We start from the raw sequence: 27,692 nt of genomic DNA on the forward strand, positions 1-27,692 counted from the left end.
AGGAGGAATCCGATTTCTGCCATCCTCCAAGCACTGCAGTTTGACTGAGACGTTTCTCGGCTGACATCATATTCCAGAGCTGAGAACAGAAGAGCCCTGCTGGATCACACCAAGGTCCATCTGGTCCAGCATTCTGTTCACACAGCGGCCCGGGGCATCACTGGTTTCAAAATGACGTGTCGCAGTTGTCTGTATTTTAATATGATCCTGTCATAACAAGCAATCTACGCTCCAGCTACGTGTGGTTTGACGGTTGTCTCCGGCAGCGATTGTCGCGTAGAGGGCGCATGGCGGGAGAATGTCATTGGGCCAGTCAGGGCCTGTTGTGCCCTGTGTCGGGGCTCTTGAAAGCAGAATATCATCTATTCCTGCAGACATCTTGTGCTGATGAGAGTGTCGGCTGAAATCCCTTCTTCTGGGCCGCAAAATTCTTCATGAGCCTGTTGGATTGTATCCTTCTAGTAGCAGGGCAAATTCATCGGCTGTGTTCACACGACACAACACCCCGCCCTGTGAATATGCTACGCAGCGAGGGTAGTTTCCAGACAACCCACAGTGCGCCCGGCAGATGATTGGGCTCACCGTGGTTTGTTCTCCCCCTCCGTCCTCTCTAGTCCTCCAGCTGGGATCCCAATGTCCTTCGCAGCAGAACCCATCTTATCTCCCTGCCCGCCCCGCTCCCTGCTCTGACTCTGCCCCCTTTTTGTTCCCCGGGGTTTACATTTTTATTTAATTTATTCATTTTAAAAATTATTTATGCTTTATTTGTTTTATCTTTTCAGCCACAGCACACCGCGATTCCGACGGGATTGACTGGGAACATGGCATTTTGCCCCTCCTGCTGGGCAGCTCTGGACCCGATTGCCGCAACCCACCACGTGTTGAACAACCCCTAGAACAAGCCATGGGTTTTCATGCTGGCTTGTTGCCCCAAAATAAGCCACCCTGCGGAAAGCAGTCCAGGTGCGGAGGACACGAAAACCCATCGCGGCGAGTTTTCCACGATGGGTTGTCAAGCCATACGAACTCAGTCGTTATCTTCACATTTGATTTAATTACCTGCAGCCCCTTCCAGTCCAAATGCCAATGAACTATATACCTAATATCATCCCTGGCCACAGAATCATTTCCCCCTGCTTAAATTCATCTAGAGTTCAGGAAACTTCTTTTTCGACACATGGTCCATTGGGTTTCCTTAGCACATCTTGTACAATCAGATCGAAAATTTAAGCTACCAACATAGCTGCTCCTCTCGCCTTTCCGTTTCCCTGAGCTATATAGCATTTTCTCTCTCTGAGGATCTCAAGAGGGCATTGCTATCTTTCTTTTGGTGTGATTCCTGTATTAGGACCAGCTGAGGCTTTTAAGAATAAGACGCATCCTGATCTCCCTAGACATGACAGCTAAATGCCTAATCCACTGATTAGGCATTTTGTGGTGGTGCCCACAGCAGTTTCTCTAATTCCAAAATGTGCCCACAGATCCAAAGAAGGTTGGGAACCCCTGACGTACAATATACAATTCGCTCGAGTGTGGAGAGCTCCTGGTCAGGGTTCCAGTCAGACAGCCATGCCCTCCTCCAGGATACTCCATGGCATTCCCTCGCCCCTTCGCCTGACTCTCCCCCTCCCCTCACACATTCAGTCAGCGTTCCCTGCTCACTGAGCACACCCAGTCCTTGTCAAGATTGGGCCGGGGGGCTTTTCCCCAAATATGTTGTGAACCTCCTGCGAAGGGTGGGATTGCCCTGAGCCTGCCAGTACCTCCCTCTGGTCTCTGGATGGTGCTGTTTCGGCTACGTACGCAACGGCACTCATCTCTGAAGATTGGAAATAAAGGCGGGGGGGGATGATAACCAGCACTTTGAATTGTGCCCAAAAGCCACCTGGAAGCCAATGCGGCTGTTGCAAACGAGGCATTCTGCGCTCCCAAGGACGGTGCTGCATTCTGGACAGCCGAGGTTTCCAGGGACCCTTCAAAGGCAGCCCCACGGAGAGCGTGTTGCAGTAATCCAAGCTGGGTGTAGCAAAGGCCTCTGCGGCCTTTGGAGGCTTCCTAGTCCCGGAGCAGAACTGCAGCCTGCTCCAAGGCATTTCAAGGGAGGTTCCAGGCCTGGCGTCAGCGCTTGGCACCCTCCGGCAGCTGCCAGGGCCCAGGACTGCCCGCCAGGGCCCCTATGGATGCCTTGCCCAGGCTCCCCTTTGAAAGAGGCTTTCTCTCAGCCTGCGGGCGACCCTGTTAATTACCCACAATGTACCGGTGCACCTGTGCTCCATCAGGGGCCTTGTAAGCGGCTTAAATGGTAGTTTCCAGGCCCAGCTACCCAGAGCACACCAGGGTATCCGTGCTGTTGCTCCCCGCCACCAGCTAAGCCTGCCAGGCAGCCCACCGACCCAGGAGGGTCCCCCCAGATGGCACTCTCCGGAGGGCTACCGCATACCTGGAGGTCAGACACATAAAAGCTGTTCGCAAGAGGCTTTTGGGTCTGTGGGCAGAATCACAAAGCCATTCCGCTGCATTTCAGTGGCCGTACGCCCTCGCTCATTTCAAGATGTCTCTGCAGACTTATTCCATTCATATATATTTGGAAACATGCGTTTACGGCAATGAAAGCGTATTGTTCCCAATGACCGTGGTACAGGCCGTTCTGTTTGGGGGAAGAAAGCTCATTCACAATGAATCTGGCTTCTGCTTTCCTTCCACGTCAGCGGAGACCTTTGTCCCTTTCTCCCCGCTTGGGATGGGCACAGGTGGGGGGCCCCTCCTCCTTCAGCCCACCTCCATTCGTGGATTTCTTTCTAAGCCCACCACCTGTAAGCACCCACCCAGTGGGCAAGGCTGAACTAACAGGAAATTCATCAAAATAGGAAATTCAGTATTTCACCAAAAGAGGTCAAAGGTTTTATTGGGTACAATGCGCGATACAAGGACAGCAGAAAAAATAATAGTAAACCAAACAAGAATAAGAACAACTGAACAAAAGTCTAGCAATTGCTGCCCAGCTCTCTTTCATATTACATTCCAGCAATGCCCTGAACTCCCTCCAGCCCATCTACTTAAAAGCAAATCATCCTGAGTCGTTGCAAGACCCACAGCATTTGTAGCACAATCGCAGTTCACTGGGACCAGAGCACAATGAGTCCAGCGGTCCTTTGTCCTGCACCAGCAGAGAGAGAAAAGGAGAGAAAGAAAAGACGCGTTGGCATGTATGGCAGTGTTATGCTCTCATGACATTCATTACGGCTGGATGGAAACGTCCATGCCACGTTCTCCCACGCTTGAATTCTGAAGTTCTTTCTGTCCTGAATATGAAGGAATTTGCAAACTAGGGTGAATTCCTATCAAAACTGAACTGAAATTAAAGTCTCTGCACTGGCCCAATGAAATACGTCCAGCTATTCCAAGCATGGAGGGGGCCACTTGTGCCTGCCATGTAGCTGTTGAAAGATGAGCAGCCTGTCAGAAAAAAGAGGTGGGGACCCTAGTTCAGCACTAACATTGGGATAGACTCAGGGATTCAAACCCAGAGCTAAGCGTGCCAAGCCTGGCATGGATGGAGGAATACGTCACACTCTCCGTTTCTCCCACATTCGGATGTTTTTTTTAAGATCACAACTTCTTTTCGTTCCACATATGAAGGAACGTATGAATTGTGGAAAATTCTGATGAATACTGACCTGAAACGAAATGCTCAGCCATCCCAGGCAATCATAGCAGTATAGCAGTTCAAAGGATTTTCCAGTGCCCCTTCCTCCTTCATCAGCAAAGAGAGAAAAGAAAAAGACTATCTGCTGTATATGGAAGTGTAAGGCTGGGGAGACATTTCCCACATTCCCGGCAATTACCAGTAGGTCTTTTTTGTCCTGTGTGACAAAACCGCCGGTATTTCTGCTTAACACATTTCTATTCTTTCTCGCCTCTATGGGCTCTCTTCTGGTGTCTATTAAGGAGTGATTTCTGAGAAAAACATTTCACACATGCCAAGCACTTAAAGGGTCTTTCTCCTGTGTGGACCCTCTGATGGATTACAAAAGTTTCCTTCCGAGCAAAAGATTTGCCACATTCCAAGCATTTGTGGGGTTTCTCTCCAGTGTGGACTCTCTGGTGGGCAATGAGGCTTGAGCTTTGAGAAAAACATTTGCCACACTCCAAACATTTATGGGGTTTCTCTCCTGTGTGGACTCTCTGGTGCCTTTTAAGCTGTGAATTCTGCGAAAAACATTTGCCACACCCCAAACATTTATGGGGTTTTTCCCCTGTGTGGACTCTCTGGTGCAACACAAGGCCATCTTTCCGGGAAAAACGTTTCCCACACTCCAAACATTCATGAGGTCTCACTTTTTTGTGGATTCTTCTGTGGCTCCCAAGATCTGATTGATGAGCAAACAATTTCCCACACTCCAAGCATTTATATTGTTTCTCTCCTGTGTGGACCCTCTGATGTTTATCAAGGTTTGTTTTCTCTGCAAAACATTTCCCACACTCCACGCATTTGTACGTCCTCGCTCCTGTATGGACACTCCGGTGCGTCACTAGGGCTGTCTCATGACTAAAGCATTCCTCACACTCCCAGCATTGATATACTTTCTCTTTTATGTGAACTCTCTGATGTGTTTGAAGCTTTCCCATCCATGAAAAACGTTTCCCACACTCCAAACATTTATGTGGTTTCTCTCCTGTGTGAATAGTTTGGTGTCTAAGAAGGTGGGATTTCTCCTGAAAACATTTGCCACACTCGAAACATTTATGTCGTTTCTCTCCCGTGTGGACTCTCTGGTGTGTTTGGAGCTGTGAACTCTGGGAAAAACTTTTCCAACAGTCCAAATATTTATGCGGTTTCTCTCCTGTGTAGTTTCTCTGGTGTTTCAAAAGAGTGTCTTTCCTGGAAAAGCATTTCCCACAGTCCAAACATTTATGGGGTTTATCTTCTCTGTGGATTTTCTGGTGGGTAACAAGGCTTGAGCTGCGAGAAAAACATTTGCCACACTCCAAACATGTATGGGGCTTCTCCCCTGTGTGGACTCTCTGGTGCAACACAAGACTGTCTTTCCGGGGAAAACGTTTCCCACACTCCAAGCATTCATGAGGTCTCTCTCCTGTATGGATTCTTTGGTGTCCCTTATAACTTGACAGATGAGCAAATGATTTTCCACAGTCCAAACATTTATATGGTTTCTCTCTTGTGTGGATTTTCTTATGTGTAATAAGGTATGATGAGACAGTAAACGATTTCCCACAATCTGCACATTCATACGGCCTCACTCCTGTATGTATTCTCTGGTGTTTAGTAAGGTCTGATTTGCTGGCAAAAGATTTCCCACAATCCGAACACTTGTATGGCTTTTCTCCTGTGTGGACTCTATGGTGACGCCGAAGGTTCTGCTTCTGGGAAAAGCATTTCTCACAATCCATGCATTGGTAGGGTTTCTCTCCTGTGTGGATTCTCTGATGGATTGCAAGGTATGATTGTCCTACAAATGATTTCCCACATTCCAGACATTTATAGGGTCTCTCCCCACTGTGCAACGTCTGATGCAACACAAGGTGTGAACGTTCACCAAAACATTTCCCACATTCCAAGCATTCATAGGGCTTTTCTCCCGTGTGGATTCTCTGATGTCGCTCAAGGCTTTTTTTCCAGGGAAAACATTTCCCACACTCCAAGCACTTGTGGGGCTTTTCTCCCACATGAGTCCTCTGATGGCACATCAGTCCTGAACGCTGACGGAAACATTTTCCACACTCCAAGCATTTGTAGGCTTTTACTCCCATGTGAACTTTCCCATGGCTCCAAAGCTGTGCATTTTGAGCAAAGCATTTCCCACACTCCCAGCATTTATATGGTTTCTCTCCTGTGTGAAGCCTCTGATGGATTACGAGGCCAGATTTTTGAGCAAATGATTTGTCACATTCCAAACATTGATAAGGCCTTTCTCCAGTATGGGTTTGTTGATGCTGCATCAGTTGTGGTCGTCGGGAAAAGCATTTTCCACACTCACCGCATTTGTAGGGTCTCTCTTCTGTGTGGACTCTCTGGTGTACACGAAGGTGTGAATTCTGGGAAAAGGTTTTCCCACATTCATCATATTTGTAGGGTTTCTCTCCTGTATGGATTCTCCGACGGATTGCAAGGTGTGATCCAGAAGCAAAACGTTTCCCAGACACAAGATATTTATAGGGGGTCTTTCCCTTGTGGCCCCTACAATGGATCATGAAGACGGAATGCTGAGCAAACATTTTCTCACAGTCTGAACATTTATAGGGACTCTCCCCCTTATAAGTTTGCTGATGGCTGACAAGGTGAGACCTTTGAGAAAAACATCCCTTGCACTTCAAGCATTTGTAGGGTCTCTCTCCTGTGTGGACTCTCTGGTGTTCGCAAAGCTCTGATCTCTGAGGAAAACATTTCCTGCACTCCAAGCATTTGAAGGGTTTCTCTCCCGTGTGGATTCTCTGATGAATTACAAGTTGTGATCCCTTACCAAAACGTTTTCCACACTCCCAACATCTGTAGGGTCTAAGTGTTGTGTGGACTCTTAGGTGTTTCACAAAATCTGAAACTAGAGGAAAACATTTCCCACACTCCAAGCATGTGTATGATTTATCTCCTGCGTGGAGCTTCCAGTGGATCAAAAGGACAGATCGATGAGCGAACGATTTCCCACACTCTGAGCAATCATGGCGTCTTTGTCGCCCACGTGTTTGGCTGTTGCTCCCACACTCTGAACTTTGACCACAACTTTCCCCACACTCTGAGCTTTCCTGGGGCTCCTCTCTTGCGTGGATTCTCTGGTGCGCAGCAAGAGACAATTTGAGGGCAAAACATCGGCCGCACTCTGGGCAGAAGTGTGTTTTCCAGAAATGACCTGTTGGGAGGAAAAAACGGGTGAGGGGGAAACAAGATTTGCTCCTGAATCTGGCAGAGGAGGAACCTCGGAAAATACACGGAATGACGGCTTGATTAGGAACTACTCAAGATGAGTACCTGTTGCTGTGCCCGAACTCTTTCCCCCTCCACCCCATGAAACATGTCGGCCCCATTTCTGAGAAATGGGCCTGACGATCGAAAGGGCTGAATCGTCGTCAGGGAAGAACCTAATGTTCCCGGACCTGTTAGAGACGCCACCCCCTCTTCAATCATCCTAGAGATGATCAGAAGGAACCAAAGGTCTAGGAGGCAGGATGGCTGAGCCGGGGGGAGGGAAGGCTTAGCAGGGTAGGAACCGAAGAGGAGCCCTACTGGATCAGACCAAAACCCCATCTTATCCACCGTCCTCTTTCCAAAAGGGCAGAAGGAAGGTTCCGGGAGATAGGGTGGTTGAGTTAGCAGGAGAAGCTCCCTTCGGGATGAAATGACCGGGAACGTTGCTTTGCAGTTTCTCAGTGGGAGGTGAGAGAAGCCCGATGGATTCTTTGCTACACCTCGAGCTCTTTACCTGAGCTGCTGTTAGACTCAGTGACCTCTGTTCCCTCTGAGCCCTGCAGACTAGGCAGGCACGGCTCTTCCTCTCGCTCTAGCCGGGAGACAAGGTCAGGCTTGGGCACTGCTGATCCCACGTGGGAAAGAGGAGAGAACAAGGAAACATCAGGAGGAATTCAGTCTGAAGGCCCAAACCATCCCTGGCAGACACTCCTCCGAAGCCCTCTCAGACCGTTTTGGAGGAGAAGGGAGAACTTTAACTAATGCTCCTGGGGCGGTGTGAGCAGACGGAGCGGGAGAATGGCCCTGACTTGACAGGTCCTCCTCCCCCTTGGCCCCATACCAGAGAGATCCCGGAAGCAGGCCGGAGGGCAGGGGCAGCACAAGACCTCCTGCCAGTCCTGGCAGGAGGACACACACTGCCCCCTCCCACCCCAGCTGCCTCACTCCTGGAGGGAGGCGCCTTGACCCTCCAGGGCACCTCCCCGCCTGAGACCTCCTGCCTTTTGTTTTTATCTGCTGCCTTTCTAACAGGAAGCCGCAGTGCCAAGTCATTCCCGTCAGACATCCTCCACACTCTCCCGGCTCATCGCCCCAGTGAGGAAGGAAGCTCCTTACCCAGCAACGAGGCCACGATCCTGTAATTCTCCAGCGTGACCTCCTTGTACAGGGCTCTTTGGTCTAAATCCAGCAGGGCCCACTCCCCCTCAGTGAAACGCACAGCCACCTCCTCAAAGGCCACCAGCCCCTGCAAGGACATAAGAGCGCTCTCTCAGTCTCCGCTACGCAGAAACCCTCTCCACAGTTCGTTCACACAGCCTAACCGGGGGGGGGGGGGGAGTCATGGACTTGCAAGAATGCAAGAGGAGCCCCGCTGGGCCAGTCAAGGGCCCACTTGGTCCAGTTTCCTGATTCCCACAGCGGCCGGCCAGAGGCCTCCGGGAAGCCCAGGAGCAGGACACGGGCGCCACAGACCTTTCCCACTGTTGCTCCCCGACGACTGTGCCCAGGCGACACTCATCTGTCAGGGTGGAAACTGAGCCCATAGAGCCCCAGAGCAGTTCTGATACTGAGGAGGAACAGCGATCCGTGGGAGAGGAGCACGCTCATCCCTCACAGACACAGCAGCTGGCAGAGATTCCTCCTGCCAGCATTTCTGGGATAGATAGCGACCCTGGCAGCGAGAGAGCACTGGAGGGGGGCTTGCTGGACGCTTGACGCAGACTCAGGGAGCGACGAGCGATGGAGGGCACGGAAAGGAGGCGTAGCACTCATTTGGCGTGCAAGCAACGGTCGCGTCCCGAGGACCCAAGGGAAAGAGGGAGGATCTCTCCCTAGCCCATAAGTTCAGGGTCTTCCCGTGATTCTCCTTCAAACGGGGACCAACTACCTAACCTGGAGCATAGGCCACTCTGCTATCTTTCCCCAGTGCTGTTCCTTGCTTAGTCGCTGGGGATTAGCATCTGAAAGAGTCATTAAGTTGTAAAAGGAATAAAGCCTTGAAAAGAATCCTTTTTGTCTGCGTCTTGAGTTGGCTATTGGAGGGGAGTGTAAGAGGCAGCTAGGGCGCTCCTGACATCATCCATGCTCTTGAAACACGGATATTAAAAAAATCTTTTGTCCAGCCAGTCAAGGGCCCGTTTGGTCCAGTTTCCTGATTCCCACAGTGACCGGCAGAGGCCTCCAGGAAGCCCAGGAGCAGGACACGGGCGCCACAGACCTTTCCCACTGTTGCTCCACGACGACTGTGCCCAGGTGACACTCATCCATGCTCTTGAAACACGGACATTAAAAAATTCTAATATTTAATTAGCACCAAAGCACATACTTATTAGATTTGTATACTGCCCAGCTAGGAAATGCCCAACTGGCATATGAAGCTAGCCTTACAGGACTCATAGAATTATAGAATAATAGGGTTGGAAGGGGCCTACAAAACCATCGAGTCCAATCCCCTACTCAATGCAGGAATCCAAGTCAGAGCATCCCCGACGGATGGCTGTCCATCCTCCTCTTCAATGCCTCCAGTGCGGGAGAGCCCACTGCCTCCCTAGGTAATTGGTTGACTCGGGACCGCAGTCAGGACACATCAAAATGGCCGAATGTCATGAGCAAGCTTTTGAGTTCTGCAGAACGCTTTGTCACGCTGCATGTTAAGCAAATGATGGGGCCCGAGGGGTGGGGAGAAAAGCTGGCTTGATATTGAAGCCACAAACTGTGCATTGAGTCACAGCCTGAAGGTGGAACGTAGAAGATTCCAGACACAGGCTGCCAGCCCGAAGTCGCTTACTACGGAGTAGGTCCTGTTGAACTCAGTGGAACCTACTTCTGACTAAACAGGCAGACGCTTGCAGTATGAACCGGGTTAGGCTTGTGTTGCAGCCCTCTGCTTGCAACTAGGGTGAAAATAAAGAAGTCCGGCATCGACCTGGATCCGTGTCCAGCATGAAGCAAAGCAGGCAGGTCCCTTTGCCAGGCGAACGAGAGAACAGAAGCCATCTCCTTCGATTTTACCCGGCCCGAGGTGGCTGTTCCGCCCCTCTGGCAGCTGCCCCACTCCGGAGGACAAGGAAGGAGGCACGAGTGAGCAGGCGGGGCTCCTGTCCTCCCCTCCCTGCTCACCCCTGTGGCTGGGGAGGAAGACGCGAGCAGAGCAGCGTGGTGGGTGGGTGTGGGAGGAAGAGGCGGCAGCGGCACGGCGTGGCAGGAAGGGGGGCGGAGGAGCGTGGCTGGCTGGGCGGGAGCTTTGGGGGGAGCAAAACATATCGCCCGTCTTCCCACTCCGCGCAGGTTCATGCGGAGGCTTCCTCGCGTTGTTATAGGGCCGGCCCCGATTTTACTGCTGAAAGAATGCTTCCTTTTCTCTCTATATATCTGGCTTTTGCACGTGAGCATTTTTATATGGTGCACCTGGGACTTTTAGGCTGTAATTCTGTACCCAATTACCCGACAGGAGGTTCCACTGAACGCAGTGGGACTTGCATAGCATTGTGCTGTCAGCCAAATTATTCCACATCACTTTACCTGACGCTTTTCCTGGCCTTGTTCACTCGGCTTCTTCTTCTTGGCGTGTCTTTTCCCACTTCTCTTTCTCTGTATGAAACAGGAGAAGAATCTTCCCAATAAAAAGTACATGAGGAAAGGAGGGGGAGGGGGGGAGAATTGTGTCTCAGGGGACAGAACTCTGGAAAAAGATTACGCTGGAGAGGTGGGCTTGGAGGCGGGAGACCCCAGTTCAAAGTCTTGCTCAGCCCACGAGGCTCCCTGGGTTGCCTTGGGCCAGTCACTCACCCTCAGCCTAATGTCAAAGTATCTGTATCATTAATTTTTTACATTAAAACCTTTACAACAAAAGCGAACAATGAGTGGAGGAGAGAGAATTCATTAGATGTGGCACATTTCATTTCTGACCTCAATTTATACTGTTCCACACATGGCTGGTGGTTCCCTTCCACTATCCTTCTTTCCGACGTAATCAATAAAGCAGCACCATGCGCCATGGGAGGAGTCCATTCCTGCTCCCCTCGAAGCATTTCTACTTGACTGGGGAGTTTCTCGGCTGACATATTCCAGAGCTGAGAACAGAAGAGCCCTGCTGGATCATACCAAGGCCCATCTGGTCCAGCATTCTGTTCACGCAGCGGCCCGGGGCATCACTGGTTTCAAAATGACGTGTCGCAGTTGTCTGTATTTTAGCCAGTGAAATATGATCCTGTCACAACAAGCGATCCATGCTCCAGCTACGTGTGGTTTGACGGTTGTCTCCGGCGGTGATTGTCGCGTAGAGGGCGCATGGTGGGAGAATGTCATTGGGCCAGTCAGAGGCTGTTGTGTGCTCGGTGTCAGGGCTCTTGAAAGTGAGAGGGTTTTTTGATTATCCCAAGACATTAACAGGATTTGATCATCCGAGGAAAGGCATTTTGGCCTGGTTCACTTTGGCCTAAATCAAGGGTCAAAGTCTCCAGGTCCCAAGAGCCAACGGAGAAAGGAGCTTAGAAGGGCTGCTCAGAAAGTCTGAGCAATGTGCCAGATGTTTCCTGTTTTTCCCTTACTGTTAGAAATTGCTGTTCCTGCAGTTAGTAGTTGCTGCTTGCTAATCAACGGTTTCTGTAAGCGTTGCAAAGTCTGTACTCATTTCGGAGTCATCATATGAGGAGGAATAATCTTGAGTAATGACATAGGCTAATAGTATGCTGTGCTGTGATTGGCCATTGGGCTACAGAACGATTGGACGACTGGCCTTTGGGCTGTCTCCTATCTAAGGTATAAGAATGTGTGTTTGTTAGAAGACTGGGTTGTTGTTCCCACCTGTTGGCGATCAGCCTTCGTGCATGAAGACAGGAGTGCTTAACTCAACCTCAACCTCCAGCCTCATTCCTTATTGAGCGGGGAACCCTTCACGAGTCTATTAGCTTTTATAATAGCTTTTTTCTATCTCTGAGGATCTCAAGAGGGTGTTGCTATCTTTCTTTTGGTGCGATTCCTGTACGAGGACCAGTTGAGGCTTTCCCCCCTTTAATAAGGAGAAAGCTAGGGAACCGTCCTGCTCTCTCCCCTCCTGACCAAACCCACAGGGACCTTCCAGAGAGAATCTCCTACCTGAGCCGACTGCGCTTTAGTCCTTTCCCCCCTTCTTCTGGAAGGAGGGGAGGGTGATCTGAATTGAAGCGCCATTCTGCGGTGGGCGAAATCAAGGGGAGAGCGTTTCAGAAAAACACCCACCTTCACATCATATCAAGTCTTTAGAACCAGGCCCGAGTCAACGGTTGGCTGGGGACGGGCAAGACGCCACTGCTTCCCCCACTCTGATGCTTCAGGGGAAATAGAGGAAACCATCCCAGGACAGACCAGTAGTCCATCTATCCCAGGGGTGCAACACGGGCAACCATTTCTGGCAGCCCACGAGACCTCCCCCCCGTGTGCACCGCTGTGGCGGCACTGCCTGGGGTTTGCCGTGCCAGCGCTACGCAGAGAAGCCCTTCCCTTTTCTCCGATCTCTGAGGAGAGATCGGGGATCAGGAAGGATCCCCTTGCTAGCGCCGGCAAGAGAAACCCCAGGCTTGGGTGTTGGCGTGTGCGGCCCCCGGCACCGCCTGGTGCGCCCTCAGGGCCGAAAGGTTTGTGCACCAGTGATCTAGGCCACGACTGTCCGGTCTGACTTGGGGAGGGTCTCCAGCCGAGGGCCCCCCCTCCCGTCACCTGATCCTTTGGCCTGGAGATGTGCAGAAACCTGGAGAAAGAGCCATTCACAGGACCCAGAGGGCACAAAAGAAAATGATGGGAGGACAGCAGTGCAACGACGACTTCCCTGGGGCCCTAGAAGACGCCGGGGAAGTTTCCCTCTGCCCTTTTGGCTGCAGAGACGGGAGAATCGCCCTCACCCGCACAGCCGCCCCACTCCCCCGTTGTGTGTGGCGCACTTTCCCTTTAGAGCCAAGCCACAAGGGACTCCCCAGCTCAAACAGTCATGGCGAGGCACAACGTCACACCGAGGTGCATTTCAAAAATATACAACCCGGTGCCGGCAGAAGGAGGCGCGGTCGCTCAGCAGGGGTTGCTCAGCGGCGGTGGTGGCAGGATGGGAGCCGAGAGGGCGCTCTCGTCTTGGTTCCCGTCCTGCCACCCCCACACCCGCCGTGTCTCTCCCTGCAAGGCCGTGCAGCAGCCCCCCGTGTGCGCCTTCCTTGCAAGGAGAGCGCAAGGGTTGAGAACAACCGCGCACAGTGAGACCACACGTGGCCCTTCGTGTAGTATTTATTTATTTCATTTCTATACCTCCAATAGCCCAAGCTCTCAGGGCGGTTCACTGCAAACAGCGGAGGCCCTGAAATTTCAGTTGCAGAGTTTTGATCTGCACGTGCCGGTCACCAGCAACAGGTTCGATCTGGGGGAAAGCTCAATAAATATTTCCTGATGCACAAGAAAAGCCTCACCTGGAAGCACCGCTAATCTACAACAGGCTGGAGGCTTGAAATAAAAAGGTTTCGCTTTCTGCATGAATCTACCCGACTCTGAAGCGGGGGAGATAAATAATCGAAACAGACTGAGCAGGGGGTTGGGCGCGATGGCCTCGTAGGTCCCTCCCAACCCTTCTATTCTAGATGCTGACGCCGACTGTCTCGGCCTTTGTGCATTTCACAACTCCGGTCCGCGGCAGGGAGCAAAGCGGGTCCGCACCCAGCTCCGAGGCTGCGCTCCTGTCCCGGGGGCTCTCTGGTGGGGCTTTCCGCCCTCACACGCCGCCCCCCTTTTCAGACGTGGAGCATACTGGGGCGCTGACACGCAGCTTGTAGGGGCGCTGCCATGGTCACCCGCGGCTGCCCCGCCCCCTCTGGGCGCAACCTAGCGCGCGGGTGGACGGGGGAAAGCCTGCGGCCCCCGCGCTCCCCGCGGGAGCGGAGCTGCAGGGCTCCGTTCGGCCTAACCAGGCACCGCGTCGCGCCCCCCCGCAGACCCCCGGCTCACCCGTCGCGCACCGGCCTCCGCGCCGCGCGCTCCGGCTCTCGCGACTGGGAGGAGCGCCCGGCCCCGCCCCCGGCCCCGCCCCCGCCGCAGCCCCTCCTTCGCCGGGCTCCCGGGCTTCCTGGAGCAGGAGAGACGGTGCCGGCTCCCAACTGCAGGGGCGCCGCGCGCAGCGGGCCAGGACCTGCGGGGAGGAGCGGGGCCGGCGGCGCCGCAGGGCTCCGGGCAGCGCGTCCGAGCCAGGCCGGGGGAGCCACGCCGAGGGCCCCGCATCCCGAGCAGGGCCGCACGCCTGCGTTCCCGGAGGAGCGACGCGGCGGCCGCGAGGCCCGCGGAGAGCGGCCGGAAGTGGGACCCGGAGCGAGGGTCGGGCACGGCCTTCCTCTTCCCTGCGCGGCGGCTCCTGGAGTCGAAGCCCCATTGCCCAGCAGCCAGCCCCGCGGCTCCCCGCGGGCGTGCTCCTCTCGGCCCCGCTGCTCCCCGCTGCTCCCCGCGGGCGTGCTCCTCTCGGCCCCGCTGCTCCCCGCGGGCGTGCTCCTCTCGGCCCCGCTGCTCCCCGCGGGCGTGCTCCTCTCGGCCCCGCTGCTCCCCGCTGCTCCCCGCGGGCGTGCTCCTCTCGGCCCCGCTGCTCCCCGCGGGCGTGCTCCTCTCGGCCCCGCTGCTCCCCGCGGGCGTGCTCCTCTCGGCCCCGCTGCTCCCCGCGGGCGTGCTCCTCTCGGCCCCGCTGCTCCCCGCTGCTCCCCGCGGGCGTGCTCCTCTCGGCCCCGCTGCTCCCCGCGGGCGTGCTCCTCTCGGCCCCGCTGCTCCCCGCTGCTCCCCGCGGGCGTGCTCCTCTCGGCCCCGCTGCTCCCCGCGGGCGTGCTCCTCTCGGCCCCGCTGCTCCCCGCGGGCGTGCTCCTCTCGGCCCCGCTGCTCCCCGCGGGCGTGCTCCTCTCGGCCCCGCTGCTCCCCGCTGCTCCCCGCGGGCGTGCTCCTCTCGGCCCCGCTGCTCCCCGCTGCTCCCCGCGGGCGTGCTCCTCTCGGCCCCGCTGCTCCCCGCGGGCGTGCTCCTCTCAGCCCCGCTGCTCCCCGCTGCTCCCCGCGGGCGTGCTCCTCTCGGCCCCGCTGCTCCCCGCTGCTCCCCGCGGGCGTGCTCCTCTCGGCCCCGCTGCTCCCCGCTGCTCCCCGCGGGCGTGCTCCTCTCGGCCCCGCTGCTCCCCGCGGGCGTGCTCCTCTCGGCCCCGCTGCTCCCCGCGGGCGTGCTCCTCTCGGCCCCGCTGCTCCCCGCTGCTCCCCGCGGGCGTGCTCCTCTCGGCCCCGCTGCTCCCCGCGGGCGTGCTCCTCTCGGCCCCGCTGCTCCCCGCGGGCGTGCTCCTCTCGGCCCCGCTGCTCCCCGCTGCTCCCCGCGGGCGTGCTCCTCTCGGCCCCGCTGCTCCCCGCGGGCGTGCTCCTCTCGGCCCCGCTGCTCCCCGCTGCTCCCCGCGGGCGTGCTCCTCTCGGCCCCGCTGCTCCCCGCTGCTCCCCGCGGGCGTGCTCCTCTCGGCCCCGCTGCTCCCCGCTGCTCCCCGCGGGCGTGCTCCTCTCGGCCCCGCTGCTCCCCGCTGCTCCCCGCGGGCGTGCTCCTCTCGGCCCCGCTGCTCCCCGCTGCTCCCCGCGGGCGTGCTCCTCTCGGCCCCGCTGCTCCCCGCTGCTCCCCGCGGGCGTGCTCCTCTCGGCCCCGCTGCTCCCCGCTGCTCCCCGCGGGCGTGCTCCTCTCGGCCCCGCTGCTCCCCGCTGCTCCCCGCGGGCGTGCTCCTCTCGGCCCCGCTGCTCCCCGCTGCTCCCCGCGGGCGTGCTCCTCTCGGCCCCGCTGCTCCCCGCTGCTCCCCGCGGGCGTGCTCCTCTCGGCCCCGCTGCTCCCGCGGGCGTGCTCCTCTCAGCGCCGCGCCGCGAGCGTGACGGCCTGGCTGCCGCGTTATGTGGCCTCCTTCCTTTTCAGGGCCTGAATCTTCAGCGGCATCTCAAAGTAAAATAGGTCGCATTTCAGAACAAAACTCCCAGGCGCTGCTTCAGCGCGCCAGCCCTCAGGACCCAGAGTCCACTTCACGGGATGCAGCGGGTGTTATTAGCAGCTGACAGGGCACAGAGACGCACGCAGCCTGCTCTGCAGCGGCCCCGCCTTCTGGAACGCTCCTGTGGCCGGAGAGGCGGACACCGGCAACCTGCAGATGCCTCTGGAAGATGCACCTCTTAGGCTTTCCCTGACCTGTAACTGCCCGGCTCGGTTTTACTGTTTCTGCAGTGTGCTGAATGTATTTATTATGTCGCAGTTTGTATATGGGCGTTTATACTGTGTTTTATGCATTCTTTATATAAATCATATTAAGCAGTATATAAGTAGTTTAAATAGTACATAATTATAATGCAGGTGGTAAGAGAAAGAGAAACAAGATGTAAACAGCGATTCTAAAAGGCCATGAAACAGAAGCAGTGGGGTCCGTCCAACTGTTTTCTGCTGAGTGTATAAAGGATAAGAATACAGCCACCCTGTTCCCAATAAACCATTAGTGATTATATGACCTTTCTAGCCACATAATGCTAATATAAGGCCTGCAGTGGGAGAATGCAGAAAATGTCTCACGGCACCTTAAAGCAGCCTCCCTCAACCTGCCCCCACACTGCTACAATTCCCACCATCCCAGTCAGCATTGCTCGGGATGATGGGAGTTGTAGTATCCCAAGACATCTGGGGAATGCCAGGTTGGGGGAAGCTACCATAAAGACTAACAAGTGTATGATTGTGTCAGCTTTCATGGACCAAATGCACGACGTGTGATCTTTGGTTGGCAAGTACCTGTACACACATGGGGGTACAGAGAAGGTAGGGGGATGAAAATGTAAGGACTGAGGTCAGGGGGAATGAAATGCAAAAAACAGAGCCTGTGACAGTTGTGCAAAAGCTGAAATGTACGTAATATAAGTAGAGTGATGTTTCACAAAGCTGTTTTGGTGATAGCTAACCAATACTGGGATGTTTGCATTCAGTAACACCTCTAGGGGGATAGGAAACCATGATCTTTGTTCAGGCAAGAGGTGATAGAACTGAACTTCCTGATAAGCTGTAATTCCAACTGTTTATCTTTATAATAATTGTTCGCAGGAGTTGACACGTTTCACCAAAGCACTGCTATTCCCTTCACCTACTTTTAGGCTATGGCAATGGCATCATTTCTGAAATCTCAGTTCCTGCCTCGCCTGTCAGGGGAGGAGCCGCCCCCACCATCAGGAATTTGGGACAAGCCTCTCCCTCACGCATTTCTCAGCAATTGCACCCTGCAGGGTTCAGTCGTTCTGCCCCGTCTCGTGCAGGAACAGCTCCCAAGGGACAGCATGGCCATCAAGCAAAATCCCTCCTGCCCCCGCAAAGGGCTCCAGGGCACATCCCCCTGGCAAAGACCCACCTCCCCCACAGCAGTTGTCCCCTAACCTTAATCCCTCAACCAGTACTGTAGGAGAGCCAGGGCTGGCTGGGGCGCAGCACCCCCCGGCAGTTGCCAGACCCCAGACTGCCCACCAGGGATGCCCACTACAGAGGCCTTGCCTGGGCTCCTCTTGAAAGATGTTCCTCTCAGCCTGCAGGCAGCCCTGTTAATTACCCACAAGGCCCCAGCGCAGTGCTCCATCGCAGCCTTGTGAGAAGCTTAAATGGTGGCTTCCAGGCCCAGCCACCAAGAGCTTACCAGAGCACTGGTGCTGTCGCTCCCCGCCACCAGCTAAGCCTGCCAGGAGGGCCCCCCGACCCAGGCAGGCCCCCCGAGATGGCACTCCGTGGAGGGCTTCCACACACCTGGAGCGCGCACAGCTAAAAGCCATTCGCAAGAGGCTTCTGTGTCCAGGCTCAGAATACAAAGCTATCCCGTCGCATTTCAGTGGCCGTACCCCCTCGCTCATTTCAAGATGTCTCTGCAGACTTATTCCATTCATATATATTTGGAAATATGCGTTTACGGCAATGAAAGCGCATCGTTCCCAATGACCACGGTACAGGCCATTCTGTTTGGGGGAAGAAAGACACATTCACGTTGAATCTGGCTTCTGCTCTCCTTCCATGTAAGTGGAGACCTTCGTCCCTTTCTCCCTCCTTGGGATGGGCAGAGGTGGGGCAGGGGGGTGTTTGCCCCAGCCATGGGCTGCTAAGGTTTGGAGGTGCTGCGAAAGTGGTAAGCCAGATCCAGGTTTACTTACAAGGAGACTTTATTGAGTACTTACAGCACACAGGCGTACACAGTGGCTGGATCAGACGGCTTCTCTGAACAAAGAGCTCTGCTCCTAGAAGACTTTTATATCATATACAGTCAGGGCCAGAAATATTGGAACAAGGGTAACAGTTTTGGCAGTTGGCCTCTGTACACCACCACATTGAAGTTGAAAGGAAACACACCCAGATGGGAGCGAAGTCAGGACTTTCAGCTGTAATTCAAGGGCTTTGACAAAAGTGGGGCACCAACCATCCAGGAAGGACAGCCAGTGGCATACACACACCCCTGTCATTGGTGGCTCATAAGTAATGGAACAAACCAACATCATTTCAAACTTAAGTGTCGCCTTTAATACCTGGATGAAAATCCTTTGCAGTCAATGACTGCCTGAAGCCTGGAACCCATGGACATGACCAAATGCGGAGTCTCCTCCTTCGAGATGCTTGGCCAGGCCTTTACTGCAGCTGCCTTCGGCTGCTGCTTGTTTGTGGGTCTTTCTGCCTTCAGTCTTGTCTTCAGGAAGTGAGAAGCATGCTCTGTTGGGTTGAGATCAGGCGACTGACTTGGCCATTGAAGAACATCCCACTTCTTTGCCTGTAGAAACTCTTGAGTAGCTTTTGCTGTATGTTTTGGGGCATTATCCATCTGCAATATGAAGCGGCGTCCTATCAGTTTGGCAGCATTTGGCTGAATCTGAGCAGAAAGTATCGCCCTATACACTTCAGAATTCGTCCGGCTGCTTTTCTCAGCAGTCAGGTCATCAATAGACACCAGTGACCCGGCTCCATTGGCAGCCATACATGCCCATGCCATAACACTGCTTCCACCATGTTGGACAGATGATGTACGCTTTGGATCATGAGCTGTTCCTTTCCTTCGCCATACTTTTCCCATCATTCTGGTACAAGTTAATCTTGGTTTCATCAGACCAAATAATCTTATTGCAGAACTGGGCAGGCTTTTTAGGTGTTTGCTGGCAAAGGCTAATCTGGCCTGTCTGTTCTTGAGTGTTACCTTGTTTGCTTGTTTGCACCTTGTTATGGAGTCTCTATATTTACATTCATAAAGCCGTCTCTTGACTGTAGATGTCGACAATGACATGCCTACCTCCACAAGAGCGTTCTTGCCCTGGCTAGATGTTGTGAAAGGGTTACTCTTCACCATGAGCAGAATTCTGCAGTCATCCACTTGAGTTGTCTTCCGTGGTCTGCCAGGCCTTTTGCTGTTGCTGAGCTTGCCAGTTAATTCCTTCTTTTTCAGGATGTTCCAAACTGTTGCGTTGGCCACTCCCACTGTTTTTGCTCCCTCTCTGATGGGTTTCTCTTGTTTCCTCAGGCTAATGATGGCCTCCTTCACTCGCATGGACACCTCTTTGGACCTCATGTTGGGGGTTCCAGTGAACAGCTACCAAATGCATATGTAACACTCAGAACCACCTGGCCATGCAGCTGCTTGTCAGCCATTCGTTCCATTACTTATGAGCCACCAATGACAGGGGTGTGTGTATGCCACTGGCTGCCCTTCCTGAATGATTAGTGCCCCACTTTTGTCAAGCCCCTTGCATTACAGCTGAAAGGCCTGACTTCGCTCCCAACTGGGTGTGTTCCCTTTCAACTTCAATGTGGTGGTGTACGGAGGCCAACTGCCAAAACAGTTATCCTTGTTCCAGTATTTCTGGCCCTGACTGTATGTTATTCAGGCATAGCAGTGAGGTAATATGACAGGTGCAAGCATTACTTAGAGTTCATCTGCAGCTTTCCCAGTACAGCCTAACAGGGCCTAGTTCCCAGCACAGACACCTGTAGCTTTACGACAAACAGAGCTCCACTTCCCGGGCACATCCAAGACTCTGATAAGATACAGGGTACCAGAGCACGGAAGGTGCTGAGGCGGCTGTATCGACCTTTGACTCATCTCACCAGCCAAGGAGCCCACTTGCAAGGAAATTGCACTTACTAATGAGCCAAAGCAGAGAGCATTATCGATCTCTAAGCCTTTCTCAACTACTGTTAGCTTGCTTACAGTCTGGGGACTTACGGGGGGGGGGGGCCTCCTCCTTCAGCCCACTCCATTCGTGGATTTCTTTCTAAGCCCACCACCTGTAAGCACCCACCCAGTGGGCAAGGCTGAACTAACAGGAAATTCACCAAAAAAGGAAATTCAATATTTCACCAAAATAAATCAAAAGGTTTATTGGGGACAATGCCCAATACAAGGACAGCAGAAAAAATAATAAAGCGAACGAGGATAAGAAGAACTGAACAAAAGTCTAGCAATTGCTGCCCAGCCCCCTTTCATATTACATTCCAGCAACGCCCTGAACTCCCTCCAGCCCATCTGCTTAAAAGCAAATCATCCTGAGTCGTTGCAAGACCCACAGCATTCACGCACGATCGCAGTTCACAGGAACCAGAGTGCAACGACTCCAGCGGTCCTTTCTCCTACACCAGCAGAGAGAGAAAAGGAGAGACAGAAAGAAAAGGCGCGTTGGCACGTATGGCAGCATTATGCTGTCATGACATTCATTAGGGCTGGATGGAAACGTCTGTGCCACATTCTTCCACCCATGAATTCTGAGGTTCTTTCTGTCCTGAATATGAAGGAATTTGCAAACTAGGGTGAATTCCTATCAAAACTGAAATTAAAGTCTCTGCACTGGCCCAATGAAATACGTCCAGCTATTCCAAGCATGGAGGGGACCATGTTGTGCCTGCCATGTAGCTGTTTAAAGATGAGCAGCCTGTCAGAAAAAAGAGGTGGGGACCCTAGTTCAGCACTAACATCAAGCCCAGACTTCTAAGAGCTAAGCGTGCCAAGCCTGGGCATGGATGGAGGAATCTGTCACACTCTCCGTTTCTCCAACATTTGACTTTTTTAAGTCTCAACTTCTTTCCATCCAAATATGAAGAAACTTGTGAATTGTGGAAAATTCTGATGAATACTGACCTGAAACGAAATGCTCAGCCATCCCAGGCAATCATAGCAGTATAGCAGTTCAAAGGATTTTCCAGTGCCCCTTTCTCCTCCATCAGCAAAGAGAGAAAAGAAAACGACTATCTGCTGTATATGGAAGCGTAAGGCTGGGGAGACATTTCCCACATTCCAAGCAATTATGGTGGGTCTTTTTTGTCCTGTGTGACAAAACAGCCGGTATTTCTGCTTAACACATTTCTATTCTTTCTCGCCTCTATGGGCTCTCCTCTGGTGTCTAGTAAGGTATGATTTTGGAGAAAAAAAATGTGCACACGTCAAGCTTTTAAAGGGTCTTTCTCCTGTGTGGACCCTCTGATGGGTTAGAAGAGTTTCCTTCCGAGCAATAGATTTGCCACACTGCAAGCATTTCTGTTGTCTCTCTCCCATGTGAATAGTTGGGTGTCTAAGGCGGCGGGATTTCTCCTGAAAACGTTTGCCACTCTCCAAACATATGGGGTTTCTCTCCTGTGTGGACTCTCTGGTGCAACACCAGACTGTCTTTCCGGGAAAAACATTTCCCACGCTCCAAGCATTCATGAGGTCTCTCTTCTGTATGGATTCTTTGGTGTCCCTTAAGGCTTGATTGATGAGCAAACGATCTTCCACAGTCCAAACATTTATATGGTTTCTCTCTTGTGTGGATTTTCTTATGACTAATAAGGTGTGATGAGACAGTAAACGATTTCCCACAATCCGCACATTCATATGGCCTCACTCCTGTATGTATACTCTGGTGTACAGTAAGCTCTGATTTGCTGGCAAAAGATTTCCCACAATCCAAACACTTGTATGGCTTTTCTCCTGTGTGGACTCTCTGGTGGTTTTGAAGGTTTCCCATCTGTGAAAAACATTTGCCACACTCCAAACATTTATGTGGTTTCTCTCCTGTGTGGACTGCCTGGTGTTTCAAAAGAGTGCCTTTCCTCCACGGAACCCAAGGTGGCTTGCATGGTCCTCCTCCTCCTCCATTTTTATCCTCACAACAACAGCCCTGTGAGGTAGGTTAGGCTGAGAGTCAGTGACTGGCCCCAAGTCACCCAGAGTGTTTCATAGTCGAGTAGGGACTAGAACCCGGATCTCCCGAGTCCCAGTGCAACGCTCTAACCACTGCACTGCACTGCCTCTCCAAGTGTACATCACCCACCAGGCAAGCAAAGCTGTGTGGGTCTCCCCGTGTCAGTTTCCTTGTACGTTTCCTACTGGTGTGACCCAGGCCTGAAGCTGGACTGGAATGGTCCAGATCACCCTTCTCCAACCGGTTGCCCTCAGGGTGTGTGGGAGATGCAGTCTCCCACTGCTGGAGGGACCAGGTTGGGGAAAGCTGGTCTAGAGGATCCATTTCATCCAAAAACCACCCCTGGAACTGAGATGCCACCAGACACTCAAAAATGGCAAATGGGAGACTGGTCATAAATTATCCAACGTGGTGGGATCCAGACAGGGTTTCTCAATCAAGGTTTCACAACAGCCTCCTTGAGTCTGGGAGGCATTCAGCCTCCCTCTAAGGACACATTTCCCACTCTCTGTAGACCCCCAACCAGCCCCCACAAACTGCTTTCGTCAGCCAGGACGGCAAGGACGAAGCCTGCATGTGGTCAGCCTCACGGTACCAAGAACCTTGTCCACGTTCCCAGGCTGTACATAAGGAAATGGATCCATTACAAAAGGACAAGCAGGAGCACCAAAGGCACATCATTCGGATGCGCTATTGTGGCACCTAAGTCTGAACAGATGCGAGCAACTCTGTCCACAAAACATCCAGCCAAAATGACACAGCGGACAATTGAGTCTGCTTCCTCAACTCTCGCTGGTCCTTCCTGTCATGGAGCTTTCACAACTCGGAGTAGCTCCATGCAGTGGCAATGGTGGCAGAAAAGTACAATTTCTTTACCAATAAAGCAAATAGTAATATGAGAAAGAGAGCTGAATTCAGAAAGGGGAGTTTCATCATCAGGGAAGACGTTTCTATTCCCTGAGCTATTAGAAATGTCATCCCCTCTTCAGTTATCACTCAGATGGTCCAAAGCAAAGAAGGAGCCTTCCAGGTGGCAGGATGGCTGACCTGGGGGGAGGGGAGGCTTAGCAGGGTAGGCACATAAGAGGAGCCCTACCGGATCAGACCAAAAACCCGTCTTATCCACCATCCTCTTTCCAAAAGGGCGGAAAGAAGGTTCCGGGAGATAGGGTGGTTGAGTTAGTGGGAGAAGCGCCCTTCCGGATGAAATGACCAAGAACGTTGCTTTGCCATTTCTCAGCAGGAGTTGAGAGAAGCCTGATCGATTCTTTGCTACACCTCGAGCTCTTTGCCTGAGCTGCTGTCGGACTCGGTGACCTCTGTTCCCTCTGAGCCCTGCAGACTAGGCAGACACGGCTCTTCCTCTCGCTCCAGCCTGGAGACAAGGTCAGGCTTGGGCACTGCTGATCCCACGTGGGAAAGAGGAGAGAACAAGGAAACGTCAGGAGGAATTCAGTCTGAAGGCCGAAACCATCCCTGACAGACACTCCTCCGAAGCCCTCTCAGACCTTTTTGGAGGAGAAGGGAGATCTGTAATGAATGTTCCTGGGGCGGTGTGAGCAGAGGAAGAGGGAAAATGGCCCTGACTTGACAAGTCCTCCTGCCCCTTGGCTCCGTGTCAGAGGATGGGTGAAGACATCCTTGCTGCTCCTGGAAAAAGGACACACGCTGCCCCCTCTCCATCCCAGGGGCCTCCCCGGCACAGGCGGTCTCCAGGGCCACCTCACCCACAGTGCCTGGCTTTGTGGAAGGACACCCTCAGAATGAGCCATCTGGACCTGGCAGGCTTTCAGGCAGAGCCCTCCAAAGAGCCGTCCCACTTGCCGCCTCACTCTGAGGGGTCCTCAGAGCAAGGCATGGGGTGGGCTGCAATGGCCACCCTCCAGGGCAGCAGCCAGGCCAACAGCCTGCTCTAAGGACCCCTCCGAGTGAGGCATCAGGCCAGCCACTCCGGAGACCTCGGACGGCGGCACAGCGGGACGGATGGCCCTCCTGGTAGCAGGTGGGTGGGTGCGCAATGTGCCGCCCCTCCTGAACCTGAGGGGAGGGGTTCGCCCTGCTCATGGGAGAGCTGGCCCTGCCAAAGAGGGCAGCATACACTGCTGGCAACAAGGAGGAAATGAGAGACGGATATTTCCTGACCCATCTTGCATCCTTCACAAAAGGGGGCAGAAAAATTCAAAGTTTCGGAATATAAATCAGGCTTGTTTAATAAACCTCCGGAAAGTAGGCTGGGGAAAGGGAATGACTTATCCAGGGCCTTAATATTCTCCAAACCCTCCAGGTTCAATGAGGCGCCAATGAGGAAGGAGGCTCTTTACCCAGCAAGGCCACGATCCCGTAATTCTCCCCGGCACAGGCGGTCTTCAGGGCCACCTCACCCACAGTGCCTGGCTTTGTGGAAGGACACCCTCAGAATTGGCCATCTGGACCTGGCAGGCTTTCAGCAGAGCCCTCCAAGGAGCCGTCCCACTTGCCGCCTCACTCCGAGGGGTCCTCAGAGCAAGGCACGGGGTGGGCTGCAATGGCCACCCTCCAGGGCAGCAGCCAGGCCAACAGCCTGCTCTAAGGACCCCTCCGAGTGAGGCATCAGGCCAGCCACTCCGGAGACCTCAGACGTACACTGCTGGCAACGGGGAGGAAATGAGAGACGAATATTTCCTGACCAATCTTGCATCCTTCACCAAGTGGGTGGAAAAATTCAGTGTGACCTCCCTGTACAAGGCTCTTTGGTCTGCATCCAGCAGGGCCCAGTCCTCCTCGGTGAATCGCACAGCCACCTCCTCGAAGCTCACCAGCCCCTGGAAGGACACAAGAGCCCCTCGCTCAGTCTTCGCTACCCAGAAACCCTTCACGGCGTAGGTCATTCACACAGCCTAACAGGGGGGAAAGTGAGCTGTGAAAGACGCTCTCCCAAAAACACAAGATGACCCGCTGGGCCAGTCAAGGCACCAACCAGGGTGGATCCCCTCCAACGCGCCCATACATGCCATCATCCCAAACAAAGGCGTAAGGATCCCAGGGGATTCCCGGTGCTACAGCTGACAGGCTTTGTGGGATCCCAGAAGAATCCCCATTTCACTGCTCTGAAAGCAGACTCCCATCCCCGAGAGACTGGGCCAAGAGCAGGGTGCACAGCAGTGAAAGGCAGTATTGACTGGCTCTGTGCTCCCTCCACTGTCAGGGGCAGTAGGCCTGTGTACACCAGTTGCGGGGAACATGGGTGGGAGGGTGCTGTTGCACTCGTATCCTGCTTGTGGGTTTCCCGTGGGCAGCCGGTTGGCCCCTGGGTGAACGGAATGCTGGCCTGCATGGAGCCTTGGTCTGGTCCAGCAGGGCTCCCCTGACGGTCTCAGGACTCTGCCTCCCAGCTCTGCAAGGCGGATGCCTGTGTGACCAGAACGGCCTGGCACAGGCTGACCAGCCCCGATCAGGACAGGCGCCTCCGAGGCGGTGGAGTCATGAGGCTGCGCCCAAGAGCCCTTCTCCTCCTGAGTCGAGTGACTGGTGTACCAAGAGAGCACAGAGTATTTGCATTTTGAATCGCAAGCGGTGTCATACAGACATTACATTTTGTCCCTATCCAAAACTCACCACTCGCTATAATGGGTGGCCAAATTCCTGGCCTTCTGGCCTGATCTCTCAACCCCCCCAGCACTGCATAGCTCAGGGCCTTGCTCAAACCCACCAACACTCATGCCAGCGGAACCCATTCACCTACAATGTGATGCATGGACTGGGTTTGGACAACATGTTTATTTAACCTATCCTGGGTTGTCATGTCGTCTGTCGGGAATTTTTAAATCCATGATGGCTTATTTGCCCCAAACGACCCACAGTCTGCAGTACGGGTCATTTCACCCACCGTGGGTCGTCGTGTCGTCTGGCGGGCACCCTGGGTTCTTTTGGTCGCCTGCAGAGCTGGGCTGCAAGAGCACTGAGATCCCTGCCGCTGTGCTCCTGCGGCTGGCACTTCCGTGTTAAGGAAAGAGCCTACGTGGGCTGCTTCAGTAGCGTCTACGGGGGAGATGCCAACTGGAAACACCCTAAGTTTGCAGGATCCGGACCTAACTTCACACACAGCCTCACCTAGTCAGGAGGCACCCGATGCACTGCGTAAAGAATCCTTTCTTTTCTCTCTGAATATTTGGCTTTTACTTCTGATTATTTTTATATGGGACTTTTAGGTTGTAATTCTATACCCAATTACCTCAGAGTAGGTTCCCTTGAACTCAGTGGGACTTACTTCTGAGTAGACGTGCATACGAGTAAGTTGTCAGCCAAATTATTACACATCGCTTTACCTGATGCTTTTCCTGGCCTCGTTCACTCAGCTTCGTATTCTTGGCATGTGTTTTTCCACTTCTCTTTCTCTGTGCGAAACAGGAAAATAATATTCTCGATTAAAAGTATGCACGGAAAAAATAGAGGCGGAGAGAGAGAGGTGTCAGAACTGCCTCAGGTGTCACAACTCTGGAACAGACTGCGCCGGAGTGGTGGGCTTGGGGGCGGAAGACCCCGGTTTAAATCTTTGCTCAGCCCATGACGCTCCCTGGGTTGCCTTGGGCCAGTCACCCACCCTTGCCTACTCTAAACAAAAAAATGAATTCATTAAAAACGGTACAAGAACTAACAGTGAGCGGAGGAGCGAGAATTCATTAGATGTGGCACATTTCATTTTGGGCCTTCGTGTACAGTGTTCCACGCGTGGCCAGTGGTTCTCTTCCACTATCCTCCTTTCGGACGTAATCAGTGAAGCAGCACCATGTGCCAGAGGAGGAATCCGATTTCTGCCATCCTCCAAGCACTGCAGTTTGACTGAGACGTTTCTCAGCTGACATCATATTCCAGAGCTGAGAACAGAAGAGCCCTGCTGGATCACACCAAGGTCCATCTGGTCCAGCATTCTGTTCACACAGCGGCCCGGGGCATCACTGGTTTCAAAATGACATGTCGCAGTTGTCTGTATTTTAATATGATTCTGTCATAACAAGCAATCTACGCTCCAGCTACGTGTGGTTTGACGGTTGTCTCCGGCAGCGATTGTCGCGTAGAGGGCGCATGGCGGGAGAATGTCATTGGGCCAGTCAGGGCCTGTTGTGCCCTGTGTCGGGGCTCTTGAAAGCAGAATATCATCTATTCTTGCAGACATCTTGTGCTGATGAGAGTGTCGGCTGAAATCCCTTCTTCTGGGCCGCAAAATTCTTCATGAGCCTGTTGGATTGTATCCTTCTAGTAGCAGGGCAAATTCATCGGCTGCGTTCACACGACACGACACCCCGCCCTGCGAATAAGCTACGCAGCGAGATTGTTTCCAGGACAACCCACAGTGCGCCCGGCAGACAATTGGGCTCACCATGGTTTGTTCTCCCCCGCCGTCCTCTCTGGTCCTCCAGCTGGGATCCCAGTGTCCTTCGCAGCAGAACCCATCTTATCTCCCTGCCCGCCCCCCTCCCTGCTCTGACTCTGCCCCCCTTGTGTTCCCCGGGGTTTACATTTCTATTTCATTTATTCATTTTAAAATTTATTTATGCTTTATTTTATCTTTTCAGCCACAGGACACCGCGACGCAGACCAGATTGACTGTGAACATGGCATTTTGCCC

General features: G+C 53.6%; 1 protein-coding gene and 1 long non-coding RNA gene across 2 annotated transcripts in view; both read right to left on the reverse strand.

Annotated features, from left to right (window-relative positions):
• The window catches only part of LOC146356044 (uncharacterized), a 33,719-nt gene extending 6,343 nt beyond the window's left edge, over positions 1 to 27,376 (reverse strand). The window contains exons 1-3 of the long non-coding RNA XR_014787298.1: positions 26,392 to 27,376; positions 24,710 to 24,888; positions 23,184 to 23,487 (exon numbers count right to left, since the gene is read on the reverse strand). This is a non-coding gene — a long non-coding RNA (uncharacterized LOC146356044). The remainder of the gene's footprint in view (positions 1 to 23,183; positions 23,488 to 24,709; positions 24,889 to 26,391) is intronic.
• LOC146356045 (uncharacterized) lies at positions 726 to 14,303 on the reverse strand. Its single transcript, XM_084836694.1, has 7 exons — positions 14,036 to 14,303; positions 13,886 to 14,003; positions 12,020 to 12,095; positions 10,445 to 10,513; positions 8,039 to 8,168; positions 7,437 to 7,547; positions 726 to 6,866 (listed from the first exon to the last, which is right to left on the reverse strand). Exons 1-7 carry the CDS (start codon positions 14,301 to 14,303, stop codon positions 3,904 to 3,906), a joined length of 3,735 nt encoding a protein of 1,244 aa, XP_084692820.1. The 3' UTR covers positions 726 to 3,903.
• Positions 27,377 to 27,692: the final 316 nt, after the last annotated feature.

This window comes from Heloderma suspectum, chromosome 2 (assembly GCF_057233095.1).
Source record: "Heloderma suspectum isolate Gila_16-S chromosome 2, 16-S_ref, whole genome shotgun sequence".
Lineage (NCBI taxonomy): Eukaryota > Metazoa > Chordata > Lepidosauria > Squamata > Helodermatidae > Heloderma > Heloderma suspectum.

What these genes read in the sequence shown, in the direction of transcription:
- LOC146356045 (XM_084836694.1), bottom strand. Translation starts at nt 14,303, where the DNA reads ATGGGGCTTCGACTCCAGGAGCCGCCGCGCAGGGAAGAGGAAGGCCGT. An exon ending in AAGGCCAGGAAAAGCGTCAG is followed by an intron (nt 8,169 to 10,444) that starts GTAAAGTGATGT and finishes ATGTCCTTGCAG; the next exon opens with GGGCTGGTGGCCTTTGAGGA. An exon ending in GATCGTGGCCTCGTTGCTGG is followed by an intron (nt 7,548 to 8,038) that starts GTAAGGAGCTTC and finishes ACGTGGGATCAG; the next exon opens with CAGTGCCCAAGCCTGACCTT.